Source organism: Sinocyclocheilus rhinocerous, unplaced genomic scaffold (assembly GCF_001515625.1).
Source record: "Sinocyclocheilus rhinocerous isolate Xijiao unplaced genomic scaffold, SAMN03320098_v1.1 scaffold4889, whole genome shotgun sequence".
In the NCBI taxonomy this organism is placed as follows: Eukaryota; Metazoa; Chordata; class Actinopteri; order Cypriniformes; family Cyprinidae; genus Sinocyclocheilus; species Sinocyclocheilus rhinocerous.
This window is the reverse complement of record NW_015648723.1, coordinates 73233-89846: the sequence shown is the minus strand read 5'-3', so window position 1 is coordinate 89846 and position 16614 is coordinate 73233. Positions and strand designations below refer to the sequence as shown.

At 40.6% G+C, this 16614-nt stretch overlaps 1 protein-coding gene across 1 annotated transcript in view; it reads right to left on the bottom strand.

Annotated features, from left to right (window-relative positions):
* LOC107710208 (syntaxin-binding protein 5-like) overlaps window positions 1-16614 on the bottom strand; it is a 102219-nt gene that overhangs the window by 20553 nt on the left and 65052 nt on the right. The window contains exons 7-13 of the mRNA XM_016514949.1: window positions 10971-11094; window positions 9605-9683; window positions 8968-9122; window positions 6969-7041; window positions 6710-6857; window positions 5980-6047; window positions 5482-5522 (exon numbers count right to left, since the gene is read on the bottom strand). Of these exons, the coding sequence (XP_016370435.1) occupies window positions 5482-5522; window positions 5980-6047; window positions 6710-6857; window positions 6969-7041; window positions 8968-9122; window positions 9605-9683; window positions 10971-11094 (688 nt within the window). The remainder of the gene's footprint in view (window positions 1-5481; window positions 5523-5979; window positions 6048-6709; window positions 6858-6968; window positions 7042-8967; window positions 9123-9604; window positions 9684-10970; window positions 11095-16614) is intronic.

The following is a 16614-nucleotide window of genomic DNA, read 5'->3' as shown; positions in this document are numbered from 1 at the left end:
AATCTTATCACACCAGACCGTGTTTACTCGTCTGGTTGTTTGACTGCATTTAATTGTGAGGAATAAAATGAAGTATTTATCTGACTATGAGTAGTTAGATATTCGAGTGAGAGCACGTGTTTACCTCTCTTCCTCCGAGGATGTTGAGGCGGTCAGCAGGGGCTGCTGGGCGGGAGCAGTCCCAACCTACCGTGTTCCAGCTCCTCATTCTGGGGGCGTCACTTCTCGTACTCGGCAAAGTAGGTTGAGGCGGTCAGCAGGGGCTGCTGGGCGGGAGCAGTCCCAACCTACCGTGTTCCAGCTCCTCATTCTGGGGGCGTCACTTCTCGTACTCCGCAAAGTCTAGATTCAGAGGGGCGCTCCCAGGCCGAAGGCTTCTAGCGGAAGGCGGTTCTGCGGACCGTCATTCTCGCTGGATAGTCTTCGTCTAAATCGTCCTGACGCCTAAGGCCTAGGACTTCTGAGGGCCAGCTCCCATTGGGGAAGAGTGGTGTACAAAGCATTACACGGTGTCCGTCTCTCTTCAGTGTCCTCAGGAGATCGGTCTGCCAACCCTGCCGGTGCTCCAGGGCACAGCGGTCTCCGGTGAGCGCTTCTCTCAGTTACCGCCCAGAATCGTAGCGGTGCTAAGAGGCTCGCTACCTCTACGGAGGTCTCTAGAGCAGCTAGTACGGCCGTCCCCTGCCGGTCCGCCACTTCAGGGCACCGAGCTAGCCATTCTGGTTACACCAGAGGTCAGTCTCGAGAGACTGATTACCTTAGTAGACTATTTGGCAGCGTGGAAACTACTGCCAAATGTGTCTCGGTGGGTCCTGCACACTGCAGAGAGAGGCTACAGAATCCAGCGTGGTTCTCTTCCGCCTCAGTTCAACGGGGTGATTCCCACTCTGGTGGGGCCCCGAGCAGGCTCTGGTAACGGAACAAGAAGTAAACACTCTCTTGAGGAAGGAGGCCATCGAGGTGGTCCCTCCTCACGTAGCAGAGTCTGGGTTCTACAGTCGGTACTTCACCCCCACTCTGGTGGGGCCACGAGCAGGCTCTGGTAATGGAACAAGAAGTAAACACTCTCTTGAGGAAGGAGGTCATCAAGGTGGTCCCTCCTCTCGACAGAGAGTCCGGGTTCTACAGCCGGTACTTCATCATTCCAGAAAAGGATGGAGGGTTGCGCTTCGAGAGGCCTCCTCTCGCTTTAGAGAGTCGTCATGTTGAGCCTTTTTTCAGCGAGTGTCGTCAGGCCTCCTCTCACTACAGAGGGTTTCTGAGGCCTCCGCTCGCCAGAGCTCCGCTAGGACAGTCTGAGCATAAGCTAGCGTGGGGTGTAGAGGCCTCCTCTCGCTTTAGAGAGTCGTTATGCTGAGGCCTCCACTCCTAGAGCTCGGCCCATCTCCATCCTTCCCCATCACAGGAAGTTCCTGAGGTGGCTTTTGGGGGCAAAAGCCTACCAATATCGGGTTCTTCCCTACGGCCTTGCACTCTCACCCCGCACTTTCACGAAGTGTGTGGATGCTGCTCTGGCTCCTCTGTGACTCAAGGGCATCCGCATACTCAACCACATCTACGATTGGTTGATATTAGCTCAATCTGAGCAGAGGGCGGTTCGGCATTGAGATGTCATTCTCGCTCACATGAAAGAGCTGGGGTTAAGACTTAACGCCAAGAAAAGTGTGCTTTCTCCATTACAGAGAACCACTTATCTGGGCGTGGTGTGGAATGCGACCACGATGCAGGCACGTTTGTCCCCTGTTCGGATCGAGTCGATCCTCACTGTAGTCACGAGAGTGAGAGAAGGTCTGTCACTCACTGTCAAGCAGTTCAAAAACTGCTGGGTCTGATGGCAGCTGCATCCAACATGATATCTCTTGGCCTGCTGTACATGAGACCCCTACAGTGGTGGCTCAAGACCAAGGGGTTCTCCCCGAGGGGAAACCCGCTTTGCATGCTCAAGGTCAAGCAGCAATGCCTACGTGCCTTAGACATGTGGAGGAAACCTTGGTTCTTGGCTCAGGGCTCGGTGCTGGGAGCTCCTTGTCGCCGCATAATGCTAGCGACGGACGCATCCCTCACGGTCATGAGTGGCCGCTCAGCCCACGGTCTGTGGAGCGGCCGCCATCTCACATGGCACTTCAACTGCCTGGAGATGCTGGCCGTGTTTCTAGCATTGAAACACTTTCTCCCAGACCTAAGAGGTCGCCATGTGTTGGTGCGCACCGACGACACAGCGGTGATCTCTTATATCAACTACCAGGGAGGTCTGCGTTCGTGCCCCCTTTACAGGCAGGTGCTCCAGATCCTTGTGTGGTCTCAGGGCAAACTCCTCTCACTGAGAGCAGTTCACATTCCTGGGCTTTTCATTATGGAAGCAGACATCCAGTCGAGGCAGGGGCCGAGGCCCGGGGTACGAAGAGTTTTTGGTCAGGCTCAGGTGGACCTGTTCGTGACTCAAGAGACATCGCACTCTCCCCTCTGATACTCTCTGACTCATCCAGCTCCACGGGGGCTCATTCCCGTAGCGTTTCAACGCAGCTCGAGTTCCTGAAGGGGAACGTCTCGGGTTACGCATGTAACCATGGTTCCCCGAAGGGAACGAGACGCTGCGTCTCAGTGCCATACTTCCGGCATCCCTGCGAGCGCTTGCTTCATTCCTAGAAGCTGACGCCAGTTCCACCGCACGTGCTTTTAAGCTTCCTGGTCGTTACATCACCCCGCCCGTTACGTCTCGCCCATCCATTGGACTGATTACATATGGCGTGTGGAGGTACATTACAAGGCGTTCCCGTAGCGTTTCGACACAGCATCTCGTTCCCTTCGGGGAACCATGGTTACATGCATAACCCGAGACGATTTTTGTGCATTATCTAACATCTTTATCTAACGATTATCTAACATCACAATAATGTTAATTTAATTGCTTTAAAAAACATTGTTAAAATGTAGTCTTATGGGGCTTCCGGTTTGGCAATGTGAGGTGAAGAAGCGACACTTATTTGTATGCTTGATTTTTCTTTGTATGCTCTGATTACTTCGGGAGCTCTGGGGAAAAATGAAATGTATATGGACTTGGATTATCGGGAGCTGAGAGATTGTTGTGCGCTGCGGTTTGTCTTTGTTCAACGGACAAATCTAGAATGTAATATAGTTTTCGTTGTTTATCAAGGTTTATCATTTGTTTTTTTTATGTTTTGTTCAGTCAGAGGATACAGCTTATTGTGGATACAATATTTGGGCATACAGACAGTTATTGATAAATAATGGCAGATATGGACAATAAAGTGAAATGTTCCGGAGGGTCAGCAACACGCTTTGTTAGCTGGAATGTTAGAGGGTTAAATGGACCAGTGAAAAGAACTCGTATATTTACACATATTAAGAGACTAAAAACAGAAATAGCCTTTCTACAGGAAACACACCTACATATTGAAGATCACAACCGACTTCGAAAAACTTGGGTTGGCCAGGTTTACCATTCTAACTTTAACCATAGGGCTAGAGGTGCAGCCATTATAATTCATAAAAAAAGTACAATTTACTGCATCTGAAACGATTTTACGACACTGTGGAAGCTTCTGTCACGAAAACAAATTCCTCGTATGTGTAAACATACCTGGCAATAAAGCTCATTCTGATTCTGATTCTGATTCTGATTCAGATCCCCAAGGGCGGTACATTAGTGTATCAGGCCATCTTTTCAGCACACCAGTAGTCCTGGTTAGTGTCTACGCACCCAACTGGGATGACGTTAATTTTGAGAAAAAAATATTTTCCTTGTTACCAGATTTAAACACTTATCATCTTATATTTGGTGGGGATTTGAATTGTGTGATGGATACAGCTATGGATCGTTCCAACCCTAAAACTGTACCACTTTTAAAAATGTCTCAGATTATTGCTGGATATATGACTCAAATTGGAAGTGTGGATCCATGGAGGTTTTTATTTCCTGAAAAAAAAAGAATTCTCTTGCTTTTCACATGTCCATCAGACGTACTCAAGGATAGATTATTTCTTTACTGATAAAAGGCTTATCCCAGCAATAAAAAACATAGAATACTCTGCTATTGTCGAATCAGATCACGCCCCCGTAATTCTTGATATTTGTTTTACTTATAACTACCCAACATGGTCAGTATGGAGGCTAAACACAACTTTACTTTCAGATGCAAACTTTTGCCAATTCATATCTTGTGTGATTGATTATTGGGCAGCAAATTTACAAAAAGTTATTTATTGGTTTCAGTCCCCACATATAGAATGGTGTGAAGCGGAGGCTAAATCTTGCAAATCAACATCGCTGTTGGTGCTGATTACAATGAAGTCACCATTCTCACCATCGCAGTTTTCCTCCAGAACGTTTTACAAAACATGGGATCCTTTAATAATCTATATCGAGAAGAATGTACTCCTCCAACTTTGAGGCCCACTGAACAAAATGAGGCCCACTTTGGTTTTAAATTATCTTACCACTAAGAAAACCCATTTGAATGTTAAACAAGCACTTGTGTGAGGGGTTTACAACCTTTGTGGTATTTTTAATATTGCAATATGTCCTTTAGCACCGACAGGAGGTACAGGAACAGTGGAAACTGTAGTCTGTCAAGCTCACAGTTTAAGCAAGGTCAAATGGCATACAGGTAACACTCTCACCACGCTGGTCTCTCTCAGCGGTGCACAAGGTCAGAAAAAGCCTGTGGGATCTGGGGAATTTTTTGTGTGTGACATTATAAGGTCAGTCTCCAGTTGGGTCATAAATCATGGAAAATTACCTTATTGTTAAGGTAAATTATGTCTGAAGTCAAGTTATACTCCAACAGTGGTCAGCAGAATCCAGTTATTAATTAGATATTTAACAGTGTTAGTCAAATGTGACTGTAACTGTAGCCAAAGTCCCTTTCAAAGAAAATCAGTTACACTGATTTGTAATGCCTCCGGGCAGCAATTTCAGGCATGCAACACCAACTCTACTTGAATGGGGAATATCATAATCTCAAAAAACTGCTTTACCAAACTCATATTTAAATAACGTATTTCAAAATAGCAATAATATCTGACATAAACTGACCCATAAATGCTGTTCTCAAATTGCTCACATTGAGTGAAAAAAAGCATGTATTTTGGGTTGGTAAAGCCAATGGGCATGTGCAGTCAGTAAACTGACTCTTTCCATAGGCACCAGAGCTTACTAATTCCGCTATGTTGAGTGTTGCACTTGCCATTCACAGTAATATGATTGAACTACTTTGGTCTACAGTGTTTGCTGTCACCAAAATAGCAGTGCATGTCACTATCAATACCAAGGTCATGGGTTCATGTCCGAAGGATGACAAAAATCTGATATAAAACTTTTGTTTTTAGATAAATGTGTCTGTCGAATTCAATATGAAATTCAAATGTGTTTGAAGCAAGTTTATGAGATTTGAAAAACTATTATACCGCACACAAGTGGTAAATAAGGTGAATGTGAAGTCAGAAAGGCTCGGTACTCACTTGCTGAAGCATCCCAGAACTTCACTGAACCATCTGCATGCCTGCAAGAAGAGCAGAGAATCTTTTATTTTAACTTTCTCATACATTTTCATACACAAACCTACATAAACTCACTGCCACTTTCCCAATACCACATGTACTCAAACAAACCACCGAGGTAAGCTAAGTTGCTATGTCAGATAAAAGCTAGTCAAGAGATGAGAGGAAGTGCTCTTCCCACTGCTGTCAAACCCACTAAAAAAGCTTCTGTCATCCCATGGCGGTACATCAGAAAATGCTTACTTTTTTGTCATACTTCCCTTTCGCTACCATCTTGTCCTGCTCATTACCCTCTCTTCTGCACTCCTCCTCCCTCTTCTTATACCCTGCCTTCTTCTTTTACTCCATTTAAGTCTTTTTTTGCCATTTCTGCCATTTCAGCAGAACTACGAACGGCAAGAGAGAACAGAGCATACACACACATTCACTCGCTCACACACAAGCACACACTGCTCTTACCCAGTTATTATTATTTCAGGGTAGCTTTGTGTGCCCAAGCCCCAGTTTCCGCCACTGATAGGCCATTCCTGTGATGAACAACAGAACCACATAAAAGCACTTAAATCCACGAAAGCAAACCACATAAATCCGACTTAGAATAGAGGAAATTTAGTAGATATTGCCCTAAAGCATGTGAGCATTCCTGGGAAACTTAATAAAACGAAATCGGCCAATTTGTAAGTTTTAGTAAGCATACTCTTAATATAATGACTGTGGCTTGCACTGGCAGCCACAAAACATTTCTGCAACGTGGGTGGAACCTTTATTAAACGGCTGGCGAGACTCTATAGGAAAGCATTTCCTCACGAGGCGTGGAAGCTGAAGCAGTTTATTCAAAGGTATTCAGAAGTGCTGTGATTCAAAGTGGGCTGTCTGAGTTAACCTGCTCCCTGTGGGAGACAGACCCAGAACTTACACTCCGCACTCCAGTCTTGGCTGAGAGGTCATGATTTCTTTCATACCCATAAATACCCCTGTCTGTGTCTCTGACCCACACAGTCTGAGGACACAATGTGCTGCATGGCGGGGGCCTGAAGTCACGCAGGCATAGGGCAATGGCACGATTCACGAGGGACTGTAATCTAGTCACTCAAAAGCCAAGGTGCATGTGTGTAGGCAGGACGTTATAACTTAAAAGACATCATTAACCGATTAGCACCTTTAAATGAGTGTGTGCATGCTGTTGTACCTTTTTGCTGTAGCCCTGTCGTTTCTGGCGAGACCCGACAGAGTAAAGTGCAGGTATGAGGTCCACAGGACAATCGGCTAAGTACTCACAACACGTCACAGGAGACTCATGAATCATCATGGGATACGGATTTTCAAAGATAGGGTAACTGAAAAACATCAGAGGTCAAAAAAATAAGATTGACACTGTGGTGGAAAAGTGTGATAGCGTCAAACATGTTAGACACAAATATGACGCAAATGCTGTGGGTGATAAGTACCCGTTTTGTGCAAGGTCAATAAGAACTAAATCCTTTTCGAGGAGGACCACTACAGCATATGGTTCCTGAAAATCTGCAGAGAAATGAAAACAGGATGGGTAAAATCATGAATAAATCACTATATATTTGAGTTTTTGTTTTTTTATATATATGCACATATTTTTACAAATACCATTTACGACTACTTTTTTTTTTTTTAAAGAAATTAATACTTTTATTTGGCAAAGGGAAATTAAATTGACCAAAAGTGACAGTAAAGACATTTATGTTACCAAAAATTTATATTTCAAATAAATGCTGCTCTTTTGAATTTTCTATTTATCAAAGAATCCTAAAAAAAAAAAAAGTATCAGTTTCCTCAGAAATATTAAGCTGCAACAGTTACAAGCAACAGTTTTCAACACTGATAATAATAAGATATGTTTCTTTAGCATCAAATCAGCATACTAGACTGATTTCTGAAGGATCACGTGATAATGAAGCCTGGAGTAAAATTTAGCTTTTACATCACAGGAATAAATTGCAAATTAAAATATAATAAAATAGAAAAGAGTTATTTCAAAATTATAATGCTATTTCACAATACTGTTTTTCATCAAATAAATGCAGCCTTGGTGAAAATAAGACTTGGTAGTATATGAATATGAGAGATGCAAATGGCACCAGTTCTGGCACGAACACTTATTATAAAGTATGTATCATATTTAAGTGGCCTGATCCATTGAAGTTATAACTAGAGACGTCACTGCACAAGTTTGAACCTCCTAAATGTCTCAATAATGAGTCAGAACCAAAGACGTCTCACTTCAAATATAGCTTAATCAACATACAGAGCCAGGCACTGTTATGCAAGCAGCACTTGTAAACACTGTTCCCATTCCTTCCGCATTCTTTGCTGCCTTTCAGTTTGGCTTAATGCAAACTCTAAACAAAACGGTTAAGCATTGAATGCAAATATATGAACACAGATGCTTTGTTTAGGCAAGAACAACTGCATGATTATCTGTAAAAGCAAGGTGAATCACAAGAAAAAAATCTTGTTTTTAATCCAGCACCATGCACAAGCTAAAAGTATGTGATATGTTATGTAAGGGATAAAGTACAGTCAGCTTGTCATTACCTCAAAATAAACCCCAACACAAATCATGGTGACTAAAATATTGATTCGAGTTGAACTTAATTTATCTTACTCAGCTTTTCACTAAGAAAAAAGTCCATAACATAGAAAACAAGTTTAAAAGAACAGCATTTATTTGCAATAGAAATCTTACAACATTATCAGTATGCTTATTGTCACTTCTTTATTTTAAATGTTATGCATACTTGCATAATAAATGTATTAATTTCTTTCAAAAAAAGAAAAAGAAAAAAAAGACCTCAAACTCTTGAACAGTCTTGAACAACTCACGTTTTCCTCTCTTTCGTCTTTATATCAGTAATACTCAAAAGCAATGCTGAAATTTAGCTCAACAGACATTTTAGGGAAAACAAAAATCAGAGTCTGGCCAATCGGAGCATCGAGTATTTCAAAGAGCCCATAATAAGTATATTGAGCCCATAATAAGTATATTTAATGTTCTCTTTTTCACAGCAAATTATTGACAGACTATTAACAAACTAAAGTCCTATCAGCCTTTGCTACAGCTGCATGCAGAGAGAAAAGAAAACACTTACTATTCATAAATAGCCACCAAAGTGATAAATTATTCAAATGGGTACGGCAATAATAAACGAATGCAGTCACAGAACTGGATGTTATGAATAGAGGGAGCTTTAAAAAAAGTTATGTAAAATGTAATTACTAGGCAGCAGTTCCACTGGGAGAGCTCAAGCTCATCTACAAAGAACACGAAAGAATAGAACAACCCAACAAAACAAAGGTTCAAATGTCAGCAAAAAATGAAAAGAGAGGAAGTGGTATGAGATAAAAAGACTGAGCACTTATTGCAACAATATTGGACAGAGCAGGTGCTGTTAATGAGTAAATCGACCTACATACCATTAGGATATGGTGTTTCACACAGGGTGAGGAAATCTACAATGGGATAATCCATCTCCAATACTGCCGTGCTCTTTCCATGCATTACTGTCAAGCATGGTCGTCGACCAACGGTGTCATACGACAAACCACCAGAGAAGATCATAAACGGATCCCTGTTCGGAACACAAACATATACCGTACAGTGAGTTTCAAAAGTTGGAAAGTTTGTGCTTGTATTTTTCTCAAATTATATTATTTGCATAACAATCTGAGTGAGAAGCTGAAATGAATGTCTTTTAGAATGCCTTTTCCTTTAACAAAAGAAGCACTTGAGCTCCACAAGTTTGTTTATTTGGTTGTGACCTAGAAATCCTGCAGAATCTTAAGTACTTGTTATTTATTTTACATTGTAACTTTTTGCTTACTTCCAGGTCTAAATGAGCTTGAAATTAATTTTTTATTCCATATTTCAATGTGGTCTCAGACTGTTGGACTCCACATTTATTTAAAAACAACATTTCGCTAGAAAAGTTTAACTTATGAACACAATGCTGGTTTAGCAGCTTGACCAGCAAAAACCAGCCTGGACCACCATTCATGATGGTCTAAGATGGTCAGGAAAAACAAAAATGTATTGCTGTATATGTGCACTTACCCTGCTCGTGTGGTCTTGTACTCTACTTTAAGAATGGGTTTGCAAGGCTCTGGCTTTTTTCCATCTTTAGGCTGCTTTCCTGAAACAGAATCAGACTAATTCATAGAGTTTCCTAACCTCTTTTTCTGGCTCTGTCCCAAACAGTACACTTGGTGTGGACTTGCTAAAGACCCCATTAAATCATCTGACGAGCATGAAGCCATTCACATATTTCAGATTGAAACAGGAAGTTATCAAATGGCTGGTCTTTGTTTTTGGTTTTTTTCTGTTTTAGCAAACAGGGGGTTTCATATCCAATAGAGTAAAGCCACAAAACTTCCTGTACATTTTCAAAACTTAAAAGACTGAAGCTGTCATTTGGAATTTTAGGAGGAGACTTTACAGCCAACAGTCTATCAAGAATTATGTCACCAAAGAGTAGACGGCAGCAGAGGCTGAGGGTGTCATTTGGAAAAGAGCCTCTCTCTCCCACAGACAGGAAGTATTTTCATAACAAACAGAAATGTTCACTATTAAACATACCGATTTATGTAATTTTCTTCTCCTCCAAAGCAGTTTGTTGAACGACAATCCTTAAAATGGTAAGTGTCCCAAAAAAGCTTTGAACTGAAAAGGGTGATTCCAGGATTTCGGTCTTTAGTTGGGCTCAGAAGAATATTTTTGCCTTATGAGCAAATAGCTCAAATACTGCATTTAAATTTAAAGAATTGTGCTGCTATTTATATATTTAAATAGACATAAATTAAAATAAGAAAAACTGCATCTGCTTGAAAGAGAAAAATGGAACAGATTAGTCTAAGATTTTTAATGTGGCCAAGATAAAAGACAGCGGGGCTAATTCCTCCCTAAACAGGGCCTACTAATGCCTATGGATTGAAAATACCAAAATTCTGACAATATTTTATGACTTTTCCCAATTAGTTTCTAAATCTGTCTGTTTGGTGTTCTCCTCTCATGGAGGCATGGTGAGGCTGAAGGGGTTCTTGAATCAAGAGCGGACCGTAGTGGAGTATCTTCAATAGAGCAGGCAAGGACGTGCACCAAAAGGAAGCGCATGACCTCACCTCACTTATCAGACCACAACACAGACAGTCTCCATGGTGGAGCAAAATGAAAATGAAAATTAAAGCTTCACTTGAAATGGAAATCAGGGAAGGGGAGGCAATTGTTTTTAAGCTGCTTTGTGAAGGAGGAGGAGAAAAAATCAAATTACAACCCTGAATTAACAAGTCTTTGAGAGAGGTGTGATACAACCTTGTGAAATAGACATAAGAGCAATTAATTTTGCAACCCTTATCCTGACAAAAAATGAATTTGAAGAAAATGAGTTTGTGTGTTTGAGCCAGAAACGAGAAAGATCACTAACCGTGTGGCGTGATTGTCTGTGAGGGCTTGGCTTGGGACTTTATATTCCATATGGTCAGGGTGCCGTCTGAGTGACTACAGATAAACTGCTTCCCCTCGTGGTGCCAAGCCACAGAATGAATCGCCTGTGAGTGAGAATGACAGTTCAAGACAGGAAAAAGAGCAGGAAACAAAGGTTAGCAATGCTTGCATGGGGAGAGGCAACTCAATGGGAGATTTCCTAATAGTAACTCACACCGATAATGCCCAAGAACATGACCCAGGGGTATACGTCAGGCCTACCCAGGTTGAATCAAGAGGCATACTGGGATAAGTGATATAAAGAAAGACTGTCTTTCTGGTGTTGAGCATCAATACAATTGCTACAAATAGTGAAGCTAGTAGTAGGTCTGTTACACACATTCTGCATCTGTAGCTTCAGTGCAACAACAACAGTAGGATTGCAGCATGCTTTTTAAACCGTCAGTGTTTTTGCTGCGGCTCTATCCAGAAAACATGAGGAGGGGAGTCACGTTTACATCCAAGTGTTATTTAAATTTTAAAAGAAGCTGATTTTAAAATAATGTTGCTAAGCTATTTTAGTGATTAAGTAGAGTTGATCAAATCTACAATGTTACATTTCCCCTGGCAATATTTCTGGAATCACATCATGTGTCTGAAATTTTCTGCCAGCTATTTACAATCAGAACGAGTGTTTTTTTTTTTTTAATAGAACAGTCCTTAGCTTAGCTAGCTATTATTATTTAATAACTTTCATATACACGACCAATCTAAAGGCTGGGGTCTGCAATGTTAGTTTTTTTAAGTCAAGGTTACATTTATTTGATTACAAATTAAGTAAAAACAGTAATATTGTGAAATATTATTACAATTTACTTTTTTTCTATTTTGATATTTATTATTGATATTTTATTGATATTTGTGATGGCAAAGCTGAACTTGTAGCAGTCATTCCTCCAGGCTTCAGTGTCACATGATCCTTCAGAAATCATAGTACTCTAATTTAGTGCTCAAAAACACTTCATATTATTATCAATGTTGAAAATAGTTGTGAGGCTTAATATGTTTGTGATATTTTGAATTTTTCAGGATTTCTTGATGAATAGAAAGTTTAAAAGAACACCATTTATTTAAAAAATTGGAACATACTGTATATATTGGAACATAACATATTGGAATGTATATTAACCTTCCCATAATTCCTTTGTTGCACATCAGCAGCTTTGTTTCTTTATATAGCTTTGTTTTGTACTGTTGTTGTATTGACTGAAGGCTTTGGCAATACTATGGGGAAAACAGTCAGGCCAATATAGCACAATGAATGGAACAGAATTGAATCAAGGGGAAGAGAAAGAGAGAGAATGCACAGCATGAGACTGATGTATAGAGAGAAAAGGGAGCCAGTGAAAGCACAAAGAAGGCTGAAAGAGAGTTCTCATTATTTTCTAATTAAGCGCAGTCTCCTCTTGTTTAGCATAATGATGGCGGCTCTATCTCTGTCTCCAGCAGACAGTGGGGATGAACCTCAGCAGACCCAACTAATCAATAAACCGAGTGCAACATCATTACAGGAGCATCCAGAGAGGAGGAGCCAGACGAACACACGCACCCACACACACACAAATATGCTTAAGCACAGCTACATTCACAACACCCCACTATGATTAGGAAGGATTATATTGCTTGCATAATATATGTTCTGAAGGTACAGAACAAATGGCCGTGGAACACAATTATTCAACATAAATGTGTTTTACTAAACAAATTACATCCAATGAAGCTTGAAGCAAACTATTCAGAATTGCATTACATACATTAACGTTTCTGCAGAATATAGTATACGCCAGAATGTAATGATTTTTGAATGCATGGATTACCTGAATGGGCTACTACATTTGCCAAAATATACAACAGAATATGGCATGGAATACTGTATCCCATAAAGTAATGCACAACTTCCTGATGAATAAACTGCAAGTATCTTAATATTGTCCATGATTTTTATCAATATTTGACCAGACTATCGTGATTTACAACAAGAATCAGATAAAAATGCAAACTAACCCATTTTATTGTGCAAAAACTGAGTAGCACTTGTGGAAATGCGCATGCAGACAAGTGGGAATAAGGTTATTTTATAATAATGTCTCATATGTTAAAATCAAATATATAAAAAAATAAGAATAATATTATTACTAAAAAGAGAGAGCTGTAAGGCAGTAACCACTAGCAGACATCCATATTCAGATTAGTGGTTGATCAGTATACAGTTCATTTTTAAATTACTATCACTATCTTCAGTGATACTTCAGTGGCTGATTCCTAAAATTCATAAATGTGAAGGATAGGCCTAACGAATAGATTTCTAGATTAGATTATAGACCTTGTTGGTTGTATACTTGTATACCCTGCAGTACACTAGTATTCCATAGCTTCTGAATTGTAATTATACTCATACAGTGACTAGGACATGTGGGATGACTGTATGCATGTGTCTCAACTTGAGAAAGGTCTGAAGGATAAGCCACCTGCCTTATTAACAACACCTTAAAGATACCAGGACCTCTAGCTCCCCTCTACTCTATCCTCTATATGTTTCTCTCTCTTCGTCACACTCTTGGAGATACCCACAGAGACAGGGAACTGTGACATTGTCATACCTCTGACACATGCACGCACACAGAGGCCCAATTAGAGCTAAAGAGGTCTGCTGGCTTTACTGCAGGCAGCCACAACCCGCCTCTTCAGTCCAAAAATATTGCTGCCACTGCCCTCACACACACAAAACACATCATTCCTGCAGTGAACGTCAAGCCATCCGGAACAAGGTCAGCTGGCAATCTTCTCCAAAAATTACTACTGTAGATGTGCATACATATATAAAAAAAAGCATATATTAATTACAGCAAGTGCTTGTTATCAATATTACTGTGGCTCATATTGACAGTTAAGGAGTTGAACAATCCATTTTGTTCCAATCCACTATCACTTTTCATAAAATGGTCAGGAAGAAAATTCTCATACACTGAGGAAGCAACCTTGAGCCATAACTAGAAACCAGAATATCTCTTTTGACTTGGGACAGTAAGCAATACCCTAGCAACAACTCTAATCACCCTAGCAATCACACAGCAATGACATCACATAAAATATATAACATACATGAAATTACCCTGCACTTATAACAAACATGAAATTACCCGCAGCAGACGGTGCTGATACCTTAGCAGGCAGCACACCGACATATAATGCTGTTACGTTACGGGCGTCCCGAGTTTGAATCCCGGCTCGAGGACCTTTCCTGATCCCGCACCCTCTCTTTCTCCCACTTTGCTTCCTGCCTGCTCTACACTGTCCTATCTTTATAAAGACAAAAAAAAATGCCCAAAAAAATTACCTTTAGGAGATCTATACAGGTGGAGCTGGGGAAGGTGAAGGGTTTCTGCAAGCACTCTACAAACTGCTACAGAAAACACTGGTCAAATATTTGAATATTAAGCAGCAAGCTCATTGGCTGAAACCAATCAGCTGCACCATGTAGGTATATGTGATTACTGACAGATTGGGTTGAGGCCAATCTAGATCTGTTTTTATGACAGAACTTTGTATAGATGCAAGGAAAAATGTAGTTTATTATTTATATCTCACTCTATATCTCACACAAAAATTATTAAATGAAATAGAAGGAGAGGGGAAAGGAAGATGGAGAAAGCAAGATTAATAAAATCTCTATTAAACAGAAACTGCTTGTCCATACAGTACGCCCTTTATGCTACTTGCACTGATCCTTTCCTTATCCTTATTTCAGCATTTCCATCCATCTATAACAGCATAGCTCCTTACCGCCTCAGTGCTAATTCTGCTGCTCATTGCACCTCAGTGACCCCTTCAGCACTAATAGCTTCCCATGATCTGATATGATGTTAATTCTGCTGTCTATTGCACTTCTGTGACCCCTTCAAAGATAAAAAAGTTCCCAGGCAACATCTGCATAACTAAAGACAGTCTGATCAACCTGTCTGAGCCTTTTCCTGGTCTCTCCTTCATAATTATAAACAGTAAGGCACTATGGGGGGTCTGATGGACAATAGGGTTTCATGGTACGAGCGCAACTCTGTGCTGAGCCAAAATGACACCTTGCTACCCCTACGGAGCAGTGAATTGTAGGACATTTATCTCTGCTGTACTAATCAATCAAGTTAAATGAAGGCAGGAATAAATCAGACATCCAGCCAGGCACAGTCATTCATCAGGGTACAGATGAGTTGTCCTCTGAGAAATTAACTCTCACTCTCACACACAACACACGTATATGCTAACACACCAGTGGGGGAGTTACAATAAGAGATGGGTTTGACATGTGCATATGTGTGTGTGTGTGTGTGTGTGTGTGCTTGCATGTCTGGGGGAAAAAAGTGTGTGACGGTTTTAATTCTTTTGCACTTTGCTTTGGGCACATCATGCTCATCATAATAACTAATGTACGCTGGCTGCCACTGTTGACAAAAGCCATCGAACCAGCTTAAACTGGAGAGGCAGATTAACTGTATGTTCTATGGGGGCTTTTCAGATACATGCTAATCATTTCCAGGACATTCAGACAACAAAACTATTTCTGGAAAAAAACAAAAAAACATTTAAGCTGAAATGAAATGTTCAAAACCAATTCAAGAGATATTGGGCCAATGAATGGATAAATAAATTCAGAGGCATAGCACACCTGACAGGGGACATTCCTCAAATTTCCAAGTTCATCCACTTTTCGGGAAATTATTACTGTAATGTAGTTTATTTGTAAAAGGATTTGGAAAATCAGATTTTTTTAAATAAATACTTTCACTCAGCAATGATGCTTTTATTTGATCAAGAGAGACAGTACATTTGTAAAAATGTATAATGTTACAAAAGATTTATATTTAAAATAAATGTTGTTCTTTTGTATGGAAGCATATAGGTAGCGAAATTCAATTTAAAATGCAATATGCAAAATGGCAACGCAATATTCAAAATGGCATTGTATTTCTGTATTTAAATTTACATTTTCCATTACCCATAGGTGCAAAGTTTGGTGCAAAAGTAAAATGAAAATTAAATTATATAATTTACATTTGCCATTTCCAACAGTAGTCTTAATATGTAAATTGCATGCACATTTGAACGCTTTATAAGTTGCGAAATTAAAATGAAAATGTTTAACACAAATTGATTTGATATGTGTAACATGTCCAAGCAGAAATGGTAGCATAATGATCATTTAAATGCTATTTGTCCTAAATGCATTTAGACTAACAGTTAGAACACTTAGGATTGCATTTTCATCATGACGCCGTGGGATATTTGTAGCAAAATTCAATTTGAAAATGCATTCCGAGCTGACCACGCCCACCCTCCGTCAATCATTGCTTCAAGGCAGGGATTGGCGGAAGCGTGGTACGTTTGGATCGTTTGAAACATGGCGGCTCGAGATCTGATAAGATCGCTGAATTCACTGGCAGATGAAGTGGAGCGTGAACAGAGAAATATATGAAGCATATTCCATGCTAAAATCAAACGTTCGAACGACCGACCGATCGATCGATCGAACGTCTACCGAACGTCTTGAGCTTTGAGCGTCTTACACTGCGGGTGACCCACGTGACGCCAGC